The following is a 26,022-nucleotide window of genomic DNA, read 5'->3' as shown; positions in this document are numbered from 1 at the left end:
CCCCAGCCCAGCCAGCAGCTGCCCCAGGAATTGCAGCAATGGCTTCCATGGGATCTGGGTGTTGTCCATCTCCTGGAAGCCTTGTCATCCTCTAAAATAAATACTTTTTTTGGGAGGGGACAGTCCATTCAGCACAACTGTCACAAGGAAACAAGCCATCCTTTAGTGCTCCCCCCCAAGAGGCAACAGTTTATCTTGGAAACAAATCAGGGCTTGTTTTGATCAGCTTCTCAGAGGTTTCCTGCAGGGTCAGTCAGTTACGGCTCCACGGACACAACCTCCTACTCCATGGCTCTGGTTTAAGTGAAGTGATTTCTGGGAAAGCTACAAAACAGGGAAAGGATGCTCTCCTGTCCCCAAACTCTGGCCACACTGCCAGCTCCCACCACAGGACCAGAAGAAGCTCCCAGCATAAATAACTCTGCCTTGTGACAGCAAACGGCCAAGACAGGGAGAAGAGGGAGCTCCCTCTCCTCTCACCAGTGCACTGGTTTTTTAAAAAAAAACCTTTCTGCCACTTGGGAAGTGCTTGCACAAAGTCAGCTTTGAGCTGGGAGCAGTCTCATCTCCTGGGAGCAGCAGGAAGCAAACCCTGAACATTTACCACACACTGTGACACAGAGGTCTCCCAGAGACAGCATCTTTCAACCTTTTCAATTTGCTGCCTTTGATTTTTTGCAACTGTGAATATTTCAGAACAGCTTTCCATCATTAGAAGCCTTGTTCCAGGATGTCCCAAAGGTCAGTGACATTCTGGCTGTTTATTTGGATTAGATGGCAGGAGATAAGCACTTTTTTCTATTAAAACTTATTTCAGGAGAGATGCTTCTTCACACTCAGCAGGCATGGCTGAGCACAGCTAACAGGCAGACAGCGGTATATATGCAGAGAGTCAGTGGTTCCAAGTTACAGCAGTCTCCAGCCCAAATCCAAAGTTGAATTCAATTATATGGCTGACAGAGCATCTGCAGCATCAGCAGACACAGTCTTTACCTTTTAAGCACAGCCTTCTCAGTTACCCCATGGACTTCTGCCAAATTAATCTGCCATCCTGCCAGACACTCCCAGATCAGGTACAGCATCAGACTCCCAAAGTATGAAGCTATCAGAGGAAGGGATCTATCTTTGAGATCTCCCCTGCTAATGTTATTAAGGGAACTATGTGGGCAGCACGCCAGAAGTGGATGCCCAAATTGTAACAGTACAGAATTATGTTCACAAAATACTGGGTGTTGCAAAGTCATTAGACCCTAAGAATATAATTGCACAGACAACTATTTGAAAAGACTTCCTATCTCATAACACAATGCTGGGCTTCCAGGTACTTTTGCTAATGAGGAAGGAAATGCTCCTGCAATGAATGGCTGGAAACACAAGCTGCCAACAGAATGGCTTCAAGCACTGCCACAGGAAAGGCAGCAACTCCTCAGGCTGGAATGTTTCTCAGCAAGGCCTCTGACCTGGCTGCAGAGCTGACCTCCCTGGTTTTTAATGATGGTTACCACAGTGCAGGGATGGATGGGGCTTCGTGTGTCTCCTGGCTTCTGCACAAGAAAACACAAAATGCAAACTTTTCCTTGTGGAGGAGAGATTCCCGCACATCTTTGCAACAAAACAAATAAGGGGGCAGCAGGGGAAGAAAACATTTGTAAGATTTATTAACCATGCTGCCATGCATCCCTCTTTGGAAAATATCAGAATTCAATTCAGTTGCACCTCCAGCATCAACTCTTGAGCTTGTGGACAAAGCCCCCAGGTCAAGATGGTAGATCTGGAAAAGACAGAGTCTGGAGACCAAGACAAGACTTCTACAAGATCAGTCACACAAAGAACATGGGGTGTGTGGCCTGTGAAGTCCACATGGGACTGGTCAGAAAGACCTACAGAGACCTGCAGTGTTCCAACTGCAAGGAAAATGTATAAACCCCCAGGGGAAGTGGTTTTCACCACCCCAGAGGATCCAGTGATGCCAGCAGGCAACAGCACTATTAATATCAATGTCCAGGCCTGCCACAGTGGAAATGAACACAAACACAGAAGGAATGCTAAACAGGAAAGGCAAAACAATACCTAAGTCAGAGCAGCTGGTTAAAGGGATGCAAATCTTTTCAATCCCCCTTCCCTCTGCTCCAAATTAAGGAGTGAAAACCTCAGGACAGAAATGACCAAACACATTATGACTTCCCAGCCATGGGGAAGGCCTTGACTGAGGCTCCCACCATATGAATGAGAAGAGCTCAGATTCTGCTGAGAGCAGAGCCTGGTGTGTGCTGCAGGCTGGAGTGAGCTCCAGGAATGGGAACCAGGCAGGGAAAACGTGGGAAGCACATGGCTGTGTCATGCACGCCTTTAATCACTTATCTGACCCCCCTTTTCCTGAACACACGTTAGCACACACACAAGAAAGAAGAACAGTTGCTGTGAATTTTCCGTGCTCTTGTTCAATTTGCTCAAGAATGGTGAGAACAAGTGAGAACAGAAGCACTGAACTGGAGCTTTCACAAGGAAATCACTTGCGCCTTCTGCTGGAATCTGACAGCCAATTGGTGAATGGTAAATTACTGGAAATGTTCCTTAATTAAAAAGAAAACATAAAAAAAAACCCCAACATTTTGAGAAAGGCAACTTATTTCTCCACAGTGAAGGATGCAGCCAAATTTCCCCTAATGGCATGTACATGCCTTGGAGATACAACTGCTCCTTGTTTCAGTGAGGAAAAGCTTCCACAGGAGTTTCTGCAGCCACCAAGGGTGGATGGGCAGCAGTGGAGCTCATCACTGGATATTTCCTCTAGCATGCAGAGTTCTCCAGCTGCCAGGAAGCAACGAGAGTTCAAGATCTGATTACTGCTGCTGCTGGGAGACCTGCCCACCCATTTCCAGGCAAACAGCACAAGGATAGATTAAACCAAGGGACAGCAGCTCTGTGCTCTCAAGGAGGGAGGGAGGTGATCAGCTGGAGAGAAACCACTGCCCACCATAACCAAGGATGATGCTTCTTGTTGCAAACCTCCTTCCCCACTGCTTAGAACTTCCAAAAGAGGTGGGAATCTCTTGAATGATTTTTGACAGTACAATCCAGCTGTCCCCCCAGTGTGGCATTTAATGGCTCAGCTGTCCATGGGATGGGGAACATGCTGCAGTTCCTTAAAGCAGCAGCCCACACCACCAACACAAGCCCTGCTGGCACAGAGGCCAGACACGAGTCAGACTCGGATAAAAAACAGCTCAACTTGCCAAACCTATGAGGTCTGATCCAGTTGCTCAAGATCTGCCTCTATCCAGTAAAAGCTATTACCTCTGACACAATTTCCTGCAAAGGAGGGAAAAGCACAATTAGTGGGCTGACAGAGCAGTGGTGGCAGCTGAGCTGCAACAGCCCCTGCAGTGCTGGCTGGAGAGAAAGGAGTCAGGGCTCTGGAAAAATTCATCCATTAAAAATTAAAAGATGCTCTGAACAACTTCACCTCTTTTCTGCTGTCTGAAAACAGTCTTGTTAAGCCATGTAAATCAGGAGTAAGGCACTAATCCTTCACCTGGAGCACAGAGCTAAGGGGATAACAAGCACAACGTGGTGCTGGCTCAGCCTCCCTGCTGCTGGCACACGAACAGATGGGGACAGGGACAGGTCCTCCCTTGGAGTGACTCTGTGGCCTCCCTAGGCAGGCTCCAGGGAAGGGAAAAAAGCACAAGGCACTTTCTGAAAACTGGCTACACTTGCAGGGCCTTGCTGACGCTGGGTCAGGGGACAGCCATCGAGTTTAGCAGCTCGGACTTCCTGGTATTGATCCAAGGAGGTTTTTGCTTCCTGGGCAGAATCAACAACAATTTATGTGGCAGACACACAATTTTAGGAGATCTGATAGCCACTGCTGCTATCTGGGTACACAAGAGGCCAAGTGCTCAGCTGGCAGTGTCTGAAAGGTGCTCTCTCCCTGGCACTGACTCCTCACTAGGGCTGGTGGCAGCTAATGCTGATTTTTGCCAGGTTTATTGTTCACCAGCGCTCACTTGAGTGCCCTTTCTCTAGGGAGAGAGGAGAAATGAAGACAAGAGGATATGAGGAGCAGAGCAGCATGCTGAAGTGCTCCTGGTGGCATCCCTCGAGTGAAACCTCCTGGGGCAGATGGCAGGAGGGGCTCTGCTCCTTCCAGGGCTGATGGAGGGTGGGTGTCACCCTGGGAGGGATCCAAACCCCCACAGCTGTTTCACATCTCTGTCTTATTAGGGACAGGGGAAACAGGATAAACTGTGGCTATGGTATGACACGGGTCAGCTATGATGCATGTAAGGACATTGGTATTCTGCAGCTCAAAGAGACACTTTCACAGTGAAAATCTCATTTTTGGCTGTGAAAAAATAGACCAGATAAAGTAATGAGGAACTATGAAGTGATCCTAATTTAAAGGCACTAATGGAAAAATCACCATTTTTAATTCAGCTTATTTCATTTGACAGTGCCCTGTCTCATTGTTCTCATTGTTCCTCATGCTCCAGTCATTTATCCCTCACCAAATCCTTGCAAAAATGAGTAAGGATTTTTTAATGAAGTTTTAACATTTCTTAAAATAATATATTCACAGTAATGTAGTCCAAAGTAAGATGAGAATGGGTCAGAGCAATTTAATAGGTAGTAACCATTTAATCCAACAAGGACACTTTTTAAAATCAAAGTGCCCACGTATTTTTAGAACATTACAGAATCATATTTATAGCCTCCCAATTAAATCAAAAATAGTCAAGAACTTTTATCTAGTCCTACAGTTCCATGTTTTGCTAGCAAGGACCACTACCAAGTAAGAGAGCTGTACAATTCAGGACTTTTACTTCAAATTTTACAACTGTTTACCACAAATTTATGCAAACACTAACCTTGCCACCCCTCAGCCTTTTCATCTGTGCTGCAAAGCTGTGATAGTGCTCTCTCTCACACAAGTGGAAGCCAAAAGCTTTCATCCATGGCTTGTGAAGTAGCTCTACTTGTAAAGCACTTGAATACTTTCTTCTTCTTTGGACCAGTGATTATCACTAATTTTTAAAGAATGAGTAAGTGCTGAAATGGGAAGATAGCAGTGGCACAGTGGGAGGATACTGTTTTCAAACATTTAATATTAAACTAATTGAACACTTCGGAATCTTCTCAAGTCTTGCCTGATAATTTCTTCTCCAGAAGAAGCCTAATTTACTAAACATCCAGGTCACTGTCAAAAAATAGTGTATTCTCAGTTGTCATCACATGGCAATCAGAGCATAACCACACAGTTTTACATGAAAATGAGCACTGATGAGCTGGTGGAATCCCATGGTTGAATTTAATTTCATTATATTAACACTTTGTTATTACTACCATTTAATTTAAGCAGCTGATCAGAGATTTAAGCAGTGCTCTAATACTGTTTTGATTTAAATGATTTTCAGCTCCTCCTGCCATTTTCTCTTCAGGCTGCTCACAAGTGCTGTGGGAGAGAAAACCCTGCTCATCCATCAGCAAATCATACAAGCAAACTGAGCTTGTTTGGGACCATGGAGACGTGAAGGGAAGCAGACAGGCAAAAATGAGATGGAAGATCTAGCAGAGGCTGTTTTCTAGAAAAAAAATTAAATAAAGGAGCTGCAGCCCCTGTTCCACATCTTTGATTAAATCCATGGATTTTGGGGACAGCATCTTGTTATTTCTCCCAAGGCCAGGCTCACACAGCAATCTTTAATTGACTCATCCACATCAGTGGCATTATGCAATGGGACAAAAAGACTTTGCAGCTCCAACGTGCAGCCTGGGGCACGCAGAGGTCACAGGAGTGTGCCTGGGCACACAGGCCAGCCCTCCTTCCTCAGTCCCCTGCCACAAATGTCAACATGGAGAGAAAGCTACACCTCCCTTGGCTTCACTTGGTGAAAAGTGTAAATCTCACCAAGACTTACATTTGGCGAGAGTTACACCTGGGCAGAGTTACACCTGGGCAGAGTTACACCTGGGCAGAGTTACACACCGTTTCTCCCACCTGGGTGGTGACTACAGGAGTTCAAAAGCCCCCAAAGGAACCTCCAGGTTCACCTGAGAGGGCAAGCAGAGAATTGGCAGAGCAGTGATCAGCAGTCAGACAATACCCACGTGTTGCAGCAGTCAGAACTCACCGAGTGCACAGGAAAGGAGCTGTGCCTGCTGAGAAAGGAGTTAGAGACTGACATAGTGAGGCCCTGAGTGGCACCGCAGTCCTCGGGGCTGAAGGGCACTTTGGGTTGCTGGACACAGTAGGAGACAGAGGAGAAAGAAGAGGCAGCATAGGAGGCCTGCTGAGGAAGGGGGAGAAAGCAGGAGACACAAGACACAGAGAAAGAGAGCACAGAAAAGGCGATGAATAAAGGGCAAGAAATGCTAACTGTAAAACAATGCATATAATGGCTGGCTAAACAAACAGCTATTCATACAGCTCATCAGAGCCAGACACACCAATATGCCTTTCTTGAGCTCAAGAGGCACCACAAAAATCACAATTCAAATCTCCTTTGTTTCACAAATCCCTTAAAACGTGAACTCCTGCCTCCCCCTCCCTGCTCACCCTGGACAGCTGCTCCTGGCTGCCCTTTTGTCCCCTTGCTGTGGGGACAGACACCCAAAGGAGGAACTGGCTCTAAGCACACAGTTCTTGCACATTATTGGTTTTTTTTCTGGCAACCTGCACATTGGGAATTTGGCCTCTCCAGTGTGAGCTGTGGATCCTCACTGGTACTGCTGAGAGAATGGGTGACAGTCACATCCTGCCATTTCTCTGTCCAGTCTAAAATAATAATCATTTGCACAGGAGGCAGCTATTACACTGTAAGAGACAAATCCTGGCAAGGAATTTCTCCTGAATTTCCCTATGGCAAGGAGACTGAGAGAGGATAAGGTATTTCTCAGACTTGTTGAATAAAACATACAATGTAAACACACAATCTTAATCTGAAGCTAACAAGAAAGGACTTCCTCATTATTATATTACAGCAGAGTCCATCCAGCAAAACTTGCTGCTGCTAGAGCAGCTGATGCCCGTTTGATTAGCCAAATCACAATCTCCCAGGGCAGCAGGAGCAGAGGAACAAGAGTCTGGTGCCTTTTACAGGGACTATTGAATATTGAATAAGCCATCACCTGCTTGCACCTCTTTCCCAACGGAGGGATGAAGGGTGGAAGGCTGCACTTGAAGAAACCTTTGCTTCAGGGGAACTGCAAGCAACACCTTGATGGTATCAGCTTGTAAAATGACAAGAACGGCCAGCAGGCAAAGCAGTGACATCTTGGCTGTCCAGAAAATGATTTAAAAGGGAAGCAAAGAAATGTTTTGCTTCAGCCATCAAATTCAGGACAGGAGCAGAATTTCCCTTCTGCACAATGGCTGCTGCAGTAAATCTGCGCTTTGCAAACTCTGATCATGACTGTGCAGCCCAAGTCACCTCTAGAAACATCCCTGAAGTGCAGCCACCTCCACGAGGGGAAGGCAGGCAAGGGACTGCAAGGCACAAGTGACAGTGCAAGGGTCACACTGATGGGGACCACAAACCCCGGAGAACTGCCTGATCCTCAGGAGATGAGTCCTGTAGACTCTTTAGTATCTCTGCAAAGCAAATGGGATGCCAGCATTTAAAGTCTTATGCCCACAAATGAATAGAATAAATATAAATATAAATATAAATATAAATATAAATATAAATATAAATATAAATATAAATATAAAATATAAATATAATATTCAGCTCAGCCAAAAAGGTCACTTTATCTTTTCAGGACTCCCCTTGCATCACAGGAATGTATTTATGCAAATCCCAAAATTAAGAGTTAAAAAGTAACACTCTGGGACAGTCAAACTTCAGCATATAAACATGAAGAAATATTGCAAGAGTCACCCTCACAGTGGTAAGATCATGGCTCTGTTCCTACATTTCCTCCCATTTTGTTAATGCCATGGCCAATTTAAGTAAGCTACATCAGAAAAAAAAAATTAAAACAGAATAAATAAGATAATTCATATAATCAAAATACCTTAAGTTGGAGTTGGGAAAAAAAAAAAAAAAAAAGGAAAGAGAAAAGAAATGAAAGGAAAACCTTTAAAAGGAGATGGGACAAAATCCCACCCTCCACTGAGGTCGGAAACAAAACTGCTGCTGCCATCAGTGAGGTCAGGATTTCATCCCCCACATGGAAAATGGCCCTTTCTGTGCTGTTAAACCTTGGACCCACACACATGTGGATGTGGATGTGGAAACAGCCTGAGGGGCCAGCAGAGCACTGAGAAACAGGTAAAATCCTGACTCACACAAGGGGACTAGGGGGAAGCAAACATGCAGAGTGAAGCAGTGGCTGTACCAAAGGTCTGAGCATAATAAAACAGCAGTTATTCTGTTCAAACAGTTATTATTGGTGGCATCTCTGACAACAGTTTCAAAACAGCAGTGGGAACAACAGTGCAGCAATCTCTTGAAAATAGTGCTGCTCAGTGTGGCAAAATCTTCCAAGCAGTTGTCGTTACACAAGCCTGGCACAGATTCAGCTTCAGCCCTGCCATGTGCAAGACAAACATTTCATTTTTAGGGCATTTTAGGACTTTCAAAGCTTATGGGGAACGGTCTGAACGTGGGGCTGGAAAGCAGCAAAAATTCACAAAATGCAAAATGCCTAAAACCACGTTCACAAGCTGCCAAGGAGCACGACGTGGTGACAGCAGTGAGACATCCTCCCACCACCTCTGCCTGTCAGAGCCAGGAGCAGGGAGAGCTGAGCTGAGCCTGGTGGCCCTGGGGTGTCACTCACCAGCTGCCTCTGCTTGGGTGGGAGAGCAGGAGGAGGTGCCAGATCTTGAGGGGGGTCTGAGCTGCTAAAGGTGTCATTGATCCCATAGACTTCCCTGAGGTACTTGTTCTTCTTCTGGTAGATGTGCTCGTTCTGAGGGGTCTGGTAGAACATGGAGGGCTGTGGCTCTGAGTAGTCTTCCACAAACTGCATGTAGGCCATCACTGCAAGGCAAAGAGAGGTGGCACTCACTGTCCTGCTCTGCAAACCCCAGCTGAGGGCCAGCAGGCAGCTGCTTGTCCTCAGAAGGGCACCCTGCAAATCCAGATATCCCTCCTGCCAGCCAGCACGCAGCAAACACCATCCCAGGCCCTAAACACAGCTCTGGAACCATGAGGTCTCCAAACAGCAACATGAGAAGTCTCTTTCACTGATGCTTAGCCCAAATCCTCACATAATCCATGGCAATTCTGAGAATATTCCTCAAAATGTCCAAAGTCACCAAAAACCCAGAATAGCATCAGTCTGATTTTTAGGAGTGTAACAATGCAACCCTGACAATGAATCTGTAATAATTCTAGTGCCTACAGTAAGTGTGATGTCTGCAGTCAGCAAGATCTCTAGAACCAGCAGGCATACAGTGTTTCTCCATTCTAGCAAGCTGATAAAACTGTTATCAGAGAACACCTCCCTGTGAGCCTGGCTGTGCCCCTCCCTCAGCTCTTTAAATACCACTGCCAATCCTGGTACAAAATACTTACAAAACACTTCCAAAAGTGCCACTGACCACGTGTTCCTACCTCCTCAGCCCAAATCCAACACCCTTTGCTCCCACATCCCTTTTTAAAGCAACTTACCATCTCCAATTTTCAACTTCAACTGATTCACAAGCTTTTGTGAGAGGTGGCTCAATAGAAATGTTAAATAGGATCAAACCTTGTCTAGAGGACCTTTCCATCTGTACAATATTCCTTCCAAAATCTATTTAAAGCCCCACACAGGTGAGCCTGGGCAGCTCTGACAGAGGATTAGTTATTGTTGCAATATTTCAGTGTTGAAGGGGGAGGATGACATCCAGCGCCACAGAAAGACTACAAACCCACCTCCATTATTAAGGATCAGAACTGTACTGAATAATATAAAACAAAGAAAGAACCCCTTTCTGTACACCTGAGAGCAGGAGAAACAGATGTATTCAAGTGTCATGGGAAGGAGTAACCCAGGCCTTCTTGTAAACAAGCTGTCATGCACAAGGCACTGTGAGCATCCCTCCCTTCCTCCTGATAAACAAGCACTTGTTACTTTTTGTAAATCCGGTCATTTGGTGGCAATCATTCGTCTTCTGCTGGCATTTCAGTTGTACAGCTGAAAGGAGTGGATGAGTTCAGTGAAAGCTATAAATACAACGAGCACAATGCAGGATTTGCACATCATGAAGTTGGTTCCCACACTGGCTGCTCCTCTGTTCACCTGCCAAGGCAGACCCCTGGGCCAGCCTTTAAACAGGATACAGCCCTGCCAGCAGGAAGGAGTAGCTTTGCACCTGTCTTGGGCACCTTTTTTCAGATTTCCTCTAACATTTTAAACTCCATTTAGAAAGGGAGCTAACACAGCTGCCCTTCCCCAAAAGAATTATAGCCCTCTTCCAAAAAATAGAATAAAGAAAAAAAGAAATAATGAAAAAAAACTGGTTGGAGCAATGGGAGCACAGGAAATGGAGCTGATGGACTCCAATCCTGACCGGTAGCACCTGCTGTCCCCATCCTGTGACCCCACAGCCCTGCCAGTGCACAACCTGCAGTACAGCCAGTCCTGCACAGCTCTGCCAACACTGCTGCAATCCTGACCTCCAGCTCTCCCTGCCACCTGAGCCTTGCTCCTCCTCCTCCCTCAGACTCCCTGCTCCTTCCCAGCACCACCTCACAGTGAAAAGAAGCACGTTCTGGAAATAGTCTTATTTGGAATCATGGTGATGGCACAGGATATACAGAATTGCTAAAATTGTCTTTTCAGGTATCAGTGATTCAGTTGGCTGAGGTGCTCCTGTGCCCTGGAAAATGCCCTGGTATCACACAACAACTTCAGGAGACAAGATCTAAAGAAGGCTGATGAAAGATATTTCTCTGGCAGCAAAAATGAACTAAGGATCAGGAGTCCTTGCAGAAATGCAGAGGACAAGAGCTTGAGGGAAAGACCACATTTTGAGAGCTCATCAACTGAGCAGGACAACAGCCAAGAAGGCAGGCCTGGCAGTGCTGGCACAATGCAGCAGCCACTGCTGAATCCAGACCAACCCTTGGTGCTGAGTCACCTACAAAAGCTTCAGTGAACACCCAGAACTGCAGACACCAGTGGGGATCCAGAGCTGTGAGCTCCTGGAACAGCCCCAAACTCTGCAATGACACCACAGCTCAGAAGTGTTGGTGAAAAGGGCATCGCGTCAGACACTTGTGTAAAATTAAATCACTGCAACTCAGGGCACTGAGCCTGAATGCTCAATCTGCCTTAACTCAATCTGCAAGGGAATAATGAAGAGCTCTTTTATCTCAGCTCTTTATGGGGCTAATGCATCCCATTGTCATGGCAGCTCCCCTGCCTGGCTTGTTACAACTAGTCCTGGGCAGGTGAGCATGTCTCTGCCTCTACTTTGTCATCTCTGTTTTTAGGCAAAGTGAAAAGCAGTTGGGATGGTGAAATGCAAACCTGGCACTGCAGAGTGCAAATCAAAACAGGCATCGTTAAAATCCTGCCAATCTTGAACAGGAGAGTAAGAGAGCAAGAGCATTCCCATGATTCCTGATTGCAAAGGGTCTCCTCTCCCCCTCTCCACTGTGGTTTTTAACAAGGCAGAAATTTAAAAGCAGATGGGAAATTACATCAGCAGCTCAGCTCAGGCTGCACGCCCTGCAGCAACTGTGCAGAGGGAGGGATGGGAGCTGCAACTCCCCAGTGAGCAGCTGGGGTGGAGTGACAGTCTCAAGGCAGCACCCCAGGAGAAAAGGAGGCGTGAGAGAGAAACCTCTCCCACCACATGCCCAGTTTATGTCAGTTCTTAACCCAGACAGAAAATATGTGAAATTTAAAAAACCATGGAATCTCAGACTGAGGCACCTTCCCAACAATCTGCTCGCAGTGCCTTGCCTGTCATTTCTGAAGGAGCGAAAGCTGCTCGGGGATTTGCAGCACACACCAGCTCTGCCCACATGGCAGAAGTCACAGGTACTGCCCTCCCAGGGCCAGCTCTCCTGGAAGCAACACTCATCTGCAGGAGAGGACCAGGGGCTGCTGGAGTCCAAAGGGGTTATTAGGAGATGATCAGCACTAAGGCACACCTGCAATAAGGTGAGGCACTCCAGCATCCCCCTGAAGGGCTCCCTGACAGCCCAGCCCGACCCTGGGCCCTGCACAGCACAACAGATTTGTGTGCATGGCCAAGAGCCAAAATAATGGACATTCTTAAGCTGTACCACACAGCAGAAGTCAAGGTCAATGAGGCAGTGGTTGCTGTCACCTCTGGGAGGAGAGCTGCTCCTCACAGAGCTGGCATTATCCGCTGGCTAAGCCCAGCCTGCCCTCAGCGTGGTTCCTGCAGTTAAATACCAGCTGCTCACTGGGCACCAGGCTGTGTTTTGTTCCCACTGACAGGGAGGGAAACATGAATAAGTGCCTCACCAGTAGTTTCCAAGCCATTTGGGGAAAGGATCTTGTTATTTCTGACTCTGGGCTCTTAATGGCAGAAGCTGTTCCATGTCTGAGTCTCGTTCAGCCGGAGCACGATGCTGGTGCTCAAGCAGAAGTCTGGAGTAATTTGCCCTTAGCACAGTAAAATAACCATAACTCATGCCAGACTAAAAGCCCTATCACTCCTCTGTGTAAATTATACAGAAGTCAGCTCTTGGAGGTCCCTCTGAGCACAGCTCACAGCAATGCACAAGGTTAACTCAAGCAGATCTTTCTTGCATTACCAATAAAGACCATCAGTGTCTCTGCTGCAACACTGCCAGCTACCAAAAGATGACCCACAACAAAGGCACTACCACCAAGTCCCATCTGTGGGTTTTTTTTAACAACTCCATGCATCTCCTCCAGATCCCAGGAGCTTGCTGAGGTTGTGGAAGCAGCCCTGTGTGATTACACAAGAATATCTACATGCATCAGCCTCTGGGCAAAAAATATCCTGGGTGTCACCACATAGCCTGAGTAATGTTTGACTGGCCTTTTAAATGCTGAAAAAGTAAAACTAGCAACCACAAATCCATGGTGTGATATACTGTGGAGTAAAAACAACCTAAAACAAGTTCTCAGTGTCACATAAATGCAACTAAAAAAATTGCAGCGGTCAGGTATCAGCCCCAGGACTACCTACAAGTTTTGCTGCAGGGATGCTTTATCAAATCATCAGAGTTGACAACACTTTAGGTAACAGTTCCTACCTCTCCTAACAATGCAATCTGATCAATACTCCCAAAATTTCTGATAGTGCCAGATTACAATTAACTCTAATCCAACATCAAAGAAAATTCACACAAGGCCTTGGTACTGAGGTTAAAGTTGTGCTCAAGCAATAATGCAGATTGCTTTTAAACTTGTTGTCAACTCTTAGGCATCTTGTGTGATACCAGAAAACAAAGACATGGGGCTTAATGACACAAGCAAACAGCTCAGGTCTCTCTTGCAAATGTCAAATTTCCTCTTACCCAAGATTCACCCAGGAATCTCCCCTCCTGCCTACATGCACAGAGGTGCATTTCCCTGCATCCCTCCCAGCCTGAGTGGGGTAACAGCCATCCCTCATTAGCAACAGCAGATCCACAAGGATCTGACCCTGTACTAACGTGCTCTGTATCACAGCCCCTGGCAGCTCACACTTCAGGAGAGGATTTTGAACTGTAACACCTTTGCCTGTGCCCATTTGCTTCCTCTCTGTTGTCCACAAACAACCATCTCAGCCTCTTTTTTAACTGATTTTAGTGTCTTTAACTGCTTGTTTACCAGAGAGGAACAAAAGAGATTTCCTGCATATAGGGACACTTGGATGACCCTCACTTTCAGGTGGGTCAAGCCTTGTGCTCTGAGTAAGATCCCTGTGGACTGGTCACTCAGGGATAATGGAAATGCTTTTAGACAAGGCACATTTTTAAAGAAGTGACTGGCAGAGTGCACTGCATAGGAATGGAGAGAATGACACCACACACCCCTCTTACTGCCACCTTATCCACAGAATTGCAGCATCTTGGACTGGTTTGGGTTGGAAGGGACCTGAAAGAATCCAGTTTCAACCCCCCTGCCATGGACAGGGACACCTTCCACTGGGCCAGGTTGTTCAGAGTGCCATCCAGCCTGTCCTGGAACACCTCCAGGGACGGGGAGTCCACAACCTCTCTGGACAAAAATTATTCTCAGTGAGAAATCCATAAACTGCAGAAAGGAGCCAAAAGGCCAACTCAGCTCTTTGAAATCAGCTCTTCTCTTGGGCTGCCAGCCATGCAATGTAATGTTCTTCCTCCAGATCTTGTATACATCACCTCCTCATGCAACACACAGCTGCAAAGCCAGCCAGTGACCAGTAAAGCAGTATCTGCTGGACCTCACTGTGCAGTCCACAGCCTTCCCTGGCAGAGCACTGCGGCTGCCTGTTTGGCAAGGGGTTTCACATTTTTCAGCCATGAACATTAAGGAAATCAGAAGAAGGTTGTGAGCTTGAGATGTGGTCGGCCCTGGTGTGGTAGGAGTCTGGCTGGGGACAGGAGCCTTTGCTTTTAGAGGCTGCTTGTTTTAATGATGTGGGAAATTCTCAGGCATCCAAAGGAAATGAGATGCTGTAGCAAAACAGCAGTGCTGGAATCTAGTTAATAGTGTTGTCTTGCACAGCTATGTGGGTGACTGTGCTCCTATTGCCAAGTAACTGCTCTGGCAGGGCTAGGTTTTGGACAGAAAAGCAGTCCTTTCTCTGAGCTCCTGGAGAGGACCCAACTCTCCTCTGCAGTGGGAAAACAAAACTGGGGAAGGGGGGGAGGAAACTGACTTAAAAAGGGCGAATAGAGCAGAAAGATCTGCAAGGCAGAGTGCCTCAAAGACTCACATTCAGGTGAACAGAGAAATAACACGGTCTCACCACAGTAATGAAGATGCTGTGTGATCCCAGATCCCTTGGGCCTGGAGCACTCTTGGCCCCAGGAATCACTCCCTGCCCACCACAGCACTGCCATTTCCCCTCCAAGTCTCTGACATTGACCAACGGCTTTGGACACTCAGACTCAAATGAGAGCACCACCATGATCACCACTACTTAGTGACCATCAGAAGCGCAACAACTGCAAGGTAAAAAATAAACTTGCTTACTGTGTTTGCTTTTCTTCTCTGGCAGAGGTGGCGGCTTTTCTGGGTCACTGTTCGAATCTGGAGCAGCAAAATCACCAATGTATTCCACTGGTGCTGAAGAGTTTCCTTGCTGGAAAGGCAGAACAGCAGCAAAGGGCGTGAAGGGCATGGAGGGGACAAGGACGGCGCTCTGCAGGTCATCCTCGGAGATGTTGTCATACTGGGACGGGTGCCTCTCGTAGGACACCCTGCAGCCCGAGCTCTCTGAAGTCTGGGAGGCTGCACTCCTCCTCTTCTTCTCTGGTAGAGCTGGGGGAGTCTCTGTTGGCTGTGCTGCTCCTGAGAGGCTGCAGAGTTCCAGTGGAGGAGAGGTGCCCTGCGGGAGCTGGAAAGTGTGTCCATGGAAAGGGGAGCCAGACTCGCCCAAGGACTCTGGCAAGGGGCTGAGGACACTGGGCCCCTGAGGAGGTATCTGATCAGTGTTGGAGAGGTCCTGCTGCAGGAATTCATAGTCTGGATCATAGTGATCTGATTGATCTGGGTAAACAGAGGATGATGTATTAGTTTCTCTCTTTTACTGTTTAGCCCTTCTCAGTTCTGTCCCTCCCATTCTATCAGTTAATTAATCGGTTCATTTTAATCAGAGTGGAACTTCTTTGCAGCTGGGACCATCTTTTTACACCTTCTGTAACATCCAGACTTCATACAACTCATAATTAATTCTTTACACTAGCAAACAAATAACAAAAATTCAACAGGCAGACATCTGCAGGCTTAATTTTTGTCATATTTATATTTTTATTTTCTTTCCTAGCATGTAGAAACCACATTGCTTTAGTCTACCAGGACTGTAATTTCTGCAGACAGGGCTGAAATGAAGAAAACATTCCACTTGAGAGCTGAATTGAGTTTGAGAACCATCACCTACAGCAAGGGAAACACATTCCCCTGGGCTTTTTCCTCTCTGAAACAGCTCTGCACTGAGCTGCCTGCAGCAACTCCAAGACAGCAGCTGCAAGTGCAGTGCATTGAGTCCATCAGCTCCTGCAGCAGAGCTCCCAGGGCAGGGCAGGGCCCCAGCAGCCCCTCTTACCCAGGGTTTCACAGCTGGTGTTGCGGGAGCACTGCCCGCTGTCGCGGTCTAGCGAGGAGAGCTGCTCGTCAGACTTGCTCAGCTTGCCAATGCTGCTGCACGGGGACAGCCGAGGAGACTCCCCCCCATAGGAGTGGCTTCCACCTGACAACCTCCTCTGGGCATAGCAGTCAACATCAAAATCCTTCAGGACAGAAATAAAAAAAATAAAAAACATCAAATCATCATCACTCTTGGCAGCTCGCTAGTGAGGAAGATGCAGCTCGAGGAGCAAAGACCTCCCAGGAGGGGAGAGGATCAGTGCTGCTGGCCCTCTCTAAGCTCAGGGAGAACACAGAAACCCTCTGATGTACTAAACAGCCCATGCCAGGGAGCTCTGGGTGTTCTTGATTTCAAGCAGGGGTTGCTGTAACCACACTGGACTCTACAGATGCTGAGAAGATGACCAAGTCCTTTACAGCCACCTGTGTCTGATGACTGCTTGTCCCAACACTGACACAAGGGAATGACACTGCAAGATCCCTCATGACATATCTGGGCCTTTAGCAAATACTTGGTTACCTCACACAAAGGGAAAATAAACTACAGTGAGATACAGCTTTCTGTGCCTATGGCTATGGTCCCATTTCAGAAATCACCTCAAGCTTATTAACCCGTGAGTGAACCCCCCACTACTCCCACTCCATCAGAACAACTTTAGTGTGACTGTAGTTTCAATTGAAGAGTGGCCACAGCTTTATCTGAGTCAGCCAAATGACTGTAGAGGCTCCCTAAGCCAGAGCTGAGGCTTTAGGGATGAGGACAAGATTTGATTTTTGTGCAATTTGATATGATTCAGGTCCTCACTGCTGAGCTAGTAAGTTCCTGAATGGGTAAAGCAAACCCAGCCATTTACAACCTCATAAACCCCAGACAAGCACAAGAAATGGAATGTGATTAACACACATACAACTTTCCAATTTTTCTACCAGAAAATGTACAAATTTCCCCAAAGCACCAGCAGCGGTCAGAGCAGCAGCTCAAACTACTGATTGAGTTAAAAGATGCTTTAAATTGTGACTGGATGAAGACAGACTTCTGATCTGAGAGAAAACCCTGGTGAGATGTCAGGGAGCTCGGCCAGCTGCTGTCCCCTGATCTATTGGCCATGGCAACACTCAGCCACCCCCATCCTCACACTCTGCCACCCCTCAAGGCAACGAAGTTTGTAGCAATTTGTCAATTAAACACAACAACACTGTAAAAAAAAAATTAAGCTGCCAACATTATTTATGACACTGCTGTTCCTGCCACTGCCACTCCCACTGCAGAATGCCTGGGACGAGCAGGGACCTGCAGCTCTCAGCATCTCCCTGAGCTTTTCCTCTGCCTCACAGCACATTTCCCTTGGCTCTCACAAAGGGGTTATGCCATTACCTGTCTGTTGATCCCAACAGGTAAACTGGACCCACTGGTAGCTCTGCTCATGGGGGCCACCACAGCCACTCTGGTTGGGGAAGGCGCCGACTGACGTTTTTTAGGGGGCAGTGCTGGTGGAGGGCTGCAAGATACAAACACAACAGGAATTGATGTTTCCATCACTCTTCCAGAAAAAAAACGATTTTCAGAGGCTTCACAAGATGTTTTCCAGAAAGCTTTTGTCAGCCAGGAGCTATTCAGCAAAATGTATCCACTAAAAATATCGATTTAAGAATACTCTCACAGGTAAGGTAACTTTCCTGTTAAGTCATTTATTTTTTAAGGTTGGTATTTCTCAAACAGAAACAAATGCTGCTGTAAAAAGTATTTTTAATGGAGCTAATTAGCATGGTAATTATATCTTAATAAAAGCAGTGAAAATCCAAATTAAATGTTTTGGTTGAGCCAAATATTGTTTCCATTCACAGAAGTCCCTCCCCCTCCTCAAACCTTCCAGATCTGAAGAATGCTCAAAATTTCACATATTTACAGGACAGGAAAATTCTCTTTTTTGGTCTTTGCTTTCTTGGTGAACTTCAGGGAACAAAAGGGTCAGAGCTGCTTTCACTGTGCACTGTGAGGGCTCCCTGTTTTGGCATGAATCTGTGTCAATCTCCCACATTTACAGTAATTTGTGAGAGTTTAACCCTTTGACTTTTAGCTTTTGCTTCTAATGACACGTAATTCTGGTAGTCATCAAGCCTGAGAAGTTCCCAAGAGCTCACATAGTCTGTTCTTGGAACATACCACGAAATTTTTATATAACCTTTGAGAATTCATAAAATACACAGAAATGTGATTCTTTTTGTCAGCCACAGCCGCATTTGCAAATTACCACAACATGTATTTTTCACACCAGCCATCAGCACCAGTATTAGAGAAGAAAAACAACACACACAAACCTGCAAACTGGGGGTTTTCTCTTCCTTCTCAAAATAGAACATAGAAACTTTCATGTGGTTACTCTTAGAACAGGGTAAGAACAACCAAGCACAAGGGTTTTTTCACATGCTCCTGGCTTTCACTCTTAAGCTGATAGGCAAAGCTGAACAATCTGGCTGTGCAGGACAGATTGGTAACTGCCCCCTGAGGTTAAAGGAACATTTCCCATGTGATACAGCAGCCCAAGACATTTGCACAGTGTGGAAATCACACGGTTTTATGTGAGGTTATTATGGATTTATGTGATGCCTCTCATGTGTGGGTATCAGGGCATGGCATTATCCTCACATAAAAAGAAGGAAAAGACACAAAGAAATAAGAGAGAACACAAAGAGTGCAGGAGCAGGGAAGAATTGCTCTGGAGGACTGGAAATTCAAAAGCAACACTAACCCTCCTCTCTTGTGCACATTTTGGAAGATTGTTTAAAAAACAGCAGGCTGGTAAGAGGCCCTGGTGCTCTTTGGTCAGTGGCTGGGCAGTGTTACCTGTTCTCTGCCACACGAATGCTGGGCAGAGGGGGTTTAGGAGGTGCAACTTCTTCATCCATGGAGTCAGTCAGCAGCTCATTGGATTGAGTCATGTTAGTTGTTTTGTTGAGGATCTCCATTTCTCGGTCTGTAAGGGGAAGTTCTGATGGGCTGCAACATGCAAAGCACAGATTGTAGATCACAAACCACAGCTGGAACACAGCCCTGACAGATTCAAACCTATTTTAAATCATGTGCTAGCAGACAGGCACCTAGAGCAGAAGGCAGAATTTGCATCTGCAGGTGGAATTCCATGTATAATCAGAGCTCAGAGTGCATGTGACACAAAGGTTGTTCCACTGCCAGATTTTGGTGTTTTTCCTATCATAGCATATTCTCTTTTAGTGATCCTGCTGAAATGCAAGGAGGGGCTACATAAAGAACACTACACCACCCTCTGTGAAGAACAGCTGAATGATTTAACTCAACTGTCAGCAGTCAGAAATTATCCCTTCTACATCAGTGCTGCCCACAGAAGAAATCAGTGACCCACCTGTCAGATTTACATGCTGGTAAACTGGGTTTAACTGGGCTTGTGGGAGAGGGATGCTCCTGCTTTTCAATCGTCAGTCTGACCAGCTCCTGATGGGTGGAGAAAAGAAAAAGAGAATAATCATCATTTGCTGAATGCTGCACTTAAACACAAAGGGAAGCTACTGCAGTAAACTCTTGGTTATGGTTTAATGATGGTGTGGACACAGAGAGAGCTGAGCTGGGTTTAAGTCTGGTACAGAGCCACACAGATGATGCAGAACAGCTGCTAAGGAGCAGCCTGCACCCAGAGGAAGTTTTGGCAGTATTTGAGTGAGGTTCATTACCCTGACTGAATGGGGATTCTGCACAAACCCACACGTGTGTCTTTTTGCTATGCTTCCTCTTTCCTCTGTCTCACAACTGTGCTCCAGTCCACACAACACCCTAGATAATGGTAAATTGGCTTTACATAAACAGATCTAAGTACAAAACAGCCTTACCCAGTGGAGTACTTCATCTAGCCAAAACCAGCATTAAATAATTGCTTTCTATTTTATAAATAGGAATGAATTTGTTTCAAAATGCAAATTTTCTGTAAAATGCCCAACCAAAAATTAAACAGAGAACACCTTCATTAAAAGGCCTGGTTGCCCTGAAGCCACCTTTTAACACATTAGCAATAGAAGACCTAATCATTCAAGAAGCTACTGCAGTGTATCTGTTATAGGCAGATAAGGCTCTGGATAAAGAGATAAGGGCATGATAATCCTGAACTCTAAGTCTGCCAGCAGTCAAAGCAACAATCATTCATGCCAGAAAGACAGAGAGAGCATTTCATGGATGTCTGAGGCTGACAAATAAATCTCCTGCTCACTGATACACACACATGCCCCTCTTACAGGCAGCCTGGAAAACTGGCACTGCTTCCTGCCTCTATTGGCTTCCCAGCATATTACACAAAGGAAACTGTAAGGGATCAATTTTAATTTTATTTATTTTAAAACAGACTGAAGTACAGCGTCATCATTCCAGTATCATCTTTGTGTCCTTGTCTGTGGAGCTTGGAAACAACTGGCATTGCCATCATCTCTCTGAGGAAGGAAAATACTCCAGTTCTGGCCCTTTTACATAAGGCTCTACTGAAAGCTGAAATTCCATGGGTTAACACACACACAACAAGAGGAATAAAGAGCAAACACCATCCGAGTGTCCACACAGCTGACTTTGGTCTCCATGCTCTACTTACACTCCTGGTGTGAGCCGGTGCTCCAACACAGTACATTGTGTTACCCAAAAACTCAGCTCTCCAGAAGCTGTCCTGGAACATCCCACACAGGGGGAAGGAAGAGGGAGCACAAACAGATGTCCATGGGGACTAAAATATGAAGATGTCCCTGCTGGGACAGAGAGCCCTGGTGGGAACAGTGTGTTCTGAGAAGTGTCCTGATCAGTAACATCACTTGACTCTTTTGGCTGCATTTGGCATCATGGGGCTGAGTGATGACTCAATGGATTGCCACCTTTCTGCCCTCTGGACAAAATTCCACTGCTGAAAAGGTTTTTGGAGATTCTCATGTACTTTAAGAGACTCAGGGTTGGACCCTGTGGGCTCTGGGGTAGCGGCCAGTGAGGACTGCAAATGCACAGGAGCACAATAAGGGAAATAAAATGTATGGGCACTCAAACCAAAAGCCAAAACAGTCCTTAAACATCCCCCTGAGAAGGCTATGGAAGGGAAAGTGTAATGTCTCCTTTTCCTTCACCTGAAACCAAAGCCAGGCCAACACTGCAGACTGTTGGTGGCTGTGCTGCAGCAGCACTGAGGAGCCCCACTCAGGGCTGAAGGGCTCAGTTTTCCTGTTTTGCCAAGCATAATGGACACACAGTTGTCTACCACATGGAAATGTAGGTTAAAATGGGAGAAAACCAATCCAATTTGGCTCAAAAGTATCTTCAGAATCATTCAAACCATTGGGACTGGGGGAAAAAAAACCCCAAAGCACCTTCCAGTGGAGGCACCAAGGCATGACTGCAATTAGCTGAGAGGATCACTTTCCCTTCCAACTTTGACAAATATCACCAGACCCTGAATGTTTCTCCTCTCTGCTATCCCCAAAGGAGAACTAGCATTTGGAAATCGAGCCAGAATCTTTAGCATACACATAGAGGTAATGTGCAGACAACTGAGCTAGATGCACATTATGCTATTCCTTATCAGCAAGGAAAGAGATTCCTGCAGCAGTAATTAGAGATAATTAAAGCCTCTCTACAAACTATGCTACTTCAGCAAGCTGAAAATTCCACAATGAGATGGATTTTTGAGAAGTTATGTAATCAAACCAAGGATTTTTTTTTATGCCTAGCAAAGCCCTAAAACCTGAGATCAAAATATCAAGTAACAGAGGTGAACAAGAGTCTCCTTTATGTTTAATTCTGAAAATAAAGAAGTAAGCATTGAAATGTGGAAGTGGATCTTGTGTGATCTGCCAGAAAAACAAAACAGGCTCTGCTGTGGAGAGAAGTGTCCATCTTCTCAGTTCTGCTTCCACCAAATGTGGCTGGGCCTTTCTAAAATAAACCCTGTTCCTTGCTGTGCAGGAGGTGAAAGCATGCTGCTTCCAAATGCTGACCTCTTGATGGGCAAATACTCTCCCATCTCCCCAGACAGCCACACATCTGCTCTAAGGCTGACCAGACATGAGCCAGCTCCAACTGGAAGGCCAAAATAACTCAGTCTAAAAAAAAAGCAGAGCCTGATACAGCCCTGGTGCTGAGCAGGGCTGCACAGCCAGGCTCAGCACTGCAAGGACGTGTCCATGGCTGCCCCCAGTCTGGCCTGGCTCATGAACAGATATCCAAGACCTTCCTCAGTCCCAGAGCTTCTCCCAGTGTGCAGAGGACACAGCCCTGCCTGAAAGGCAACAGGTACCACGGACTTAAATACTGCTTAAAGTCAAAGAACAACTCCCAGGTTGTGTGTCCAAGTCTCCTGCAATGAGACCACACAGCTCTGATCCAGATCTGGGGATAACACATCTCTCTTTGGGATTGTGCAGATTCAGTCAGTGATAACTCACCATTTGCTGGGGAATTACAGCAGAGATTTTCACATCCTCCAAATTGCTGCTGAATTCCAGACTAACAGCAGCTGAGATTTTAGGCTAAACTCTTTTCCTCTCTCCTGCTGTGCAAATTTAAGGCCAGCTTTACTTTTAAAATGTGTAGCTTAAAGTTAAAGAGCATATTGTGCAAAATAATCCTAGAAAATCCATCTTCTTTAGGTGCTAGAAATGATTTGTTTCAAAGGTATTTATTTAAAAGGCTCATAAAGTAATAGCAGATTTTAGTATCTGTGCTTGAGCGTCATGACAGAGATATCCAGATGATGCAGACACCAAACCAAGAGGCCTGAAAATGTGACCATTAAAGCTTGGGAGATCCACTTCATTTTTACATTTGGCTCCATTTAATAAAACTGAATCTGAGTACAGTGAAAGGTACCTGTTCCTGATACATAACTCCAGGTAAAGCTGCAGTTCTTAAAACTCTATGCCAGTTTTTCTTGTGTAGTAGATTTAAACTAAATTCAGTCCTGCTCTTGAAAGAGCTTTAACTTCCTCTACAGTTTCCAAAATAAGATTCCCAGGAGATAAGACTCCCCAGTCTGTCCATTGGTGCCCTAAGCCCAGATCACCCAAACTTTTACCAGCAGTGCTAGGACAGGTGAGTGATCAACCCAGAGCCAGCCTGGAACACAGAAATAACAGGCACAAGAACCTTCCCAGGCAGGGGGAAAGCCCACAGCTTGTCCAGGGTGGAACAGGGAGGGAATGCTACAAGCAGGTCTGACAACGGATACAAAGGTTTCTGTTAAACGTTTCCATTAGCAATGTAAAACTAATCTCCAGAAAATCAGTTTAGCTCATCACCTGTTCCACACCCTAATCCAGCTGCTTATAGTGGTGATGTATCACTGACAAATCCCTTGAAATTTCTCTTAAAAGATGGAGCTGGAGTCTTTCATTCTCTGTGGGCATTGACGAGGGAGCATTTTCATTTTATTTTGCTGAGACAGAAAATGTGCAAACCACGTCTTGTAATCTGCATGGGAGACTGGGAATGACTTGCTGAAAATTTAATGCAATACTGAAGAAAGATCCATTGCTTCTTCCAATTCATCCAAATGCCAGGGTGAGCATGCCAGAAGTTCACATTCAGAGCCAAAGTGTGCTAGTCTTTAACGAGCACTCCAAAGAGGAACACTTAACTTATGGAACAATTGATTTAAGAGGTAGTTTACTGAAGGCAGAAATAAGATCTTCATATTTTACCTGCATTTAAAAACCTAGAAGAGGTTAACCAGAAGTCTAGTTTACAGTAGAAGAGGTCTAATTTAAACTGGAAGAGGTCTAGTTTACACTAGAAGGGGTCTAGTTTACAGAGATGTCTTCTAAAATACATTATCATATGCTCTTTATAATAAAATTTACAATGTCTCCTGTACCTTGACTCCATCCAGAACAGCTTTAATGACATCCTTCACTGTTGTGACCATCTCCTTGTCCTCTGAATTCACCCCCTCCAGCATCACCTGATCAGACCAGCGGATGAGGTTGGCCAGGCTCTGGTACACTCGGCTGTAGCAGGACGAGATGGCAGAACTGCACAGGAGGAGAGGGAGCAGTTGAAAAAAAAAAAAAAAAAAAAGAACAAAAAGAAATTTTGGAGATGTTATCAAATGTTAGGAGAGTGAGTTTCACACTGTGCATTTCAGTGCTTTGCTCTCTGACACTCAGAATTTGTGTCAAGCAGGTGACAAAGCTCAGGCTGCTCCTCCAGTGCAGCTGCTCTCCTGTTCTCTAGCACCAAATGATGACAGTTTGAAGGTACAAACCACCAACAGCTGATTCCCAAGCATCAGAAGGAATTATCTAGGATGCAGGTTAACAAAGCAATGCTAAACAAAAAAATATTTCCATCTTAATTTACAGCTCCATCCTATGCCTTAACGTTTAAGGTAAGTATTCAAGCCCTACATTTAAGTTTAAGCTATGTTATTTCAGTATTATCCTTCTTCCTTATTAGCTCTCCCCAAAACCACCTTGGACCACTAAGAGCTGACTCTATTCATTCCTTTACAAATCACTGCCTCACTGTTTATAATGCCTGAAAACATGTAATTAAAATTACTTCTTCAGAGAAACTGAACTGAATGAATTTCAGGTTTGAAAGAGGAAGGGTGTTGCTTTGTTTTGTTTTTAATGAGAAACAGAATTGAAGCTATTGTTCTGAAGGGGGGAAAAAAAATGAGTTTTGGAAGGATGACAACTTTAAATAAAAGTTAACTGTAACAACAGTGCTCCCAGGCATTTTCCTGGCCATTCTGAAAACACTGACTTCATTACTAAACAAGGTGTGTTAACAGCACTGCTGATGGCAACGCTTCAGCAATTCTTTGTCACGTTAAATCAATTTCAAACTGCATCAAAACCATAAACAGATAAGAGAAGGTGTAATCTTGCAATCATTACTGATACAAGTTGTTCCAAATCTTCCCATTTCTCTCTGGTATCCATTCTGCATTGGCTTAACTCCAGTAACTTCATTATCTGTGAGAAAAGAATCAAGCCCACGAGCTCCAATGTGTTTATTTAGGTGAATGAGGTTTGCAGGACTGGGGGAAGAACTACTGTCAAGTTTCAACCAGGGAATACAAACAATAGCAAGGATTTGATTGTTTGGTTGTTGTCTGGGTTTCTTTTTAAGGTTTGTTGCTTGCCATTTGTTCTCATTTCAAATGAAATTAGCCTGGTAGGAGATATTTCCTAAACAGGGCCCTCCCCCATCTCTTTCTAAGGCTTTGATTTCTTTGCCATTAATCTTCAGTCTGCTTCCTTCTAAGGAGGCAGTAATTGAAAGCCCATTTTGTGCAAGATTTAATTACTTTTTTCCTTGATGCAAATGCTTCCCCTAAAGCAAAAAAAAAGTCCAGCAATAATTGTAGGGCTTTCTTTGTCACTGACACAAGTCTTGCTCACTTTTCTTGCCATCAGAGTCACCCCTTTATGTCCTGCCACAGGTAGGGAGAAGGACATGGCTTTTTGAGAAAACCAGATCCCCTTTTGGGTTTTTTGGGAGGCTAAGCAAGGCAGGGCATGGACACGGGATCTGTGCTTTAATGCACAGTGTTTCCAGAAAGAGAGACTTATCATTGTGCAGAGGACATTTCCATTTTAACAGATTTGCTCACTATGATTCAACAGAGCCAACCTCAACTGGATCTTACCTGTCCCAGCCACAGGTGTGATACTCACCCATTTCCTCCTTCCTTTTGCCAGAAGCAGCCCTGGCCCCAGCACTGGGGCCAAACACAACTGAGCATCTCTATTTGCAAAGTATTTGGCACCCAGTGCTACCCCAACTACATTATAAACCTTCCC

General features: G+C 45.5%; 1 protein-coding gene across 7 annotated transcripts in view; it reads right to left on the bottom strand.

The window, feature by feature from the left end:
* RAPGEF1 (Rap guanine nucleotide exchange factor 1) overlaps positions 1 to 26,022 on the bottom strand; it is a 52,453-nt gene that overhangs the window by 20,978 nt on the left and 5,453 nt on the right. For 3 of the 7 annotated variants that reach the window (XM_031057226.1, XM_031057221.1, XM_031057224.1), the window contains exons 3-10: positions 24,087 to 24,243; positions 19,602 to 19,690; positions 19,067 to 19,219; positions 17,597 to 17,720; positions 16,181 to 16,364; positions 15,109 to 15,624; positions 8,788 to 8,990; positions 6,135 to 6,293 (exon numbers count right to left, since the gene is read on the bottom strand). In XM_031057226.1, the coding sequence (XP_030913086.1) occupies positions 6,135 to 6,293; positions 8,788 to 8,990; positions 15,109 to 15,624; positions 16,181 to 16,364; positions 17,597 to 17,720; positions 19,067 to 19,219; positions 19,602 to 19,690; positions 24,087 to 24,243 (1,585 nt within the window). The remainder of the gene's footprint in view (positions 1 to 6,134; positions 6,294 to 8,787; positions 8,991 to 15,108; positions 15,625 to 16,180; positions 16,365 to 17,596; positions 17,721 to 19,066; positions 19,220 to 19,601; positions 19,691 to 24,086; positions 24,244 to 26,022) is intronic. The other 4 variants (XM_031057220.1, XM_031057222.1, XM_031057223.1 and 1 more) reach the window with 2 other exon arrangements.

The sequence above is a fragment of the Geospiza fortis genome, unplaced genomic scaffold (genome assembly GCF_000277835.1).
Source record: "Geospiza fortis unplaced genomic scaffold, GeoFor_1.0 scaffold27, whole genome shotgun sequence".
In the NCBI taxonomy this organism is placed as follows: domain Eukaryota; kingdom Metazoa; phylum Chordata; class Aves; order Passeriformes; family Thraupidae; genus Geospiza; species Geospiza fortis.
Note: the sequence above shows the minus strand (reverse complement) of the source record. Positions and strands in the feature narration are given on the sequence as shown.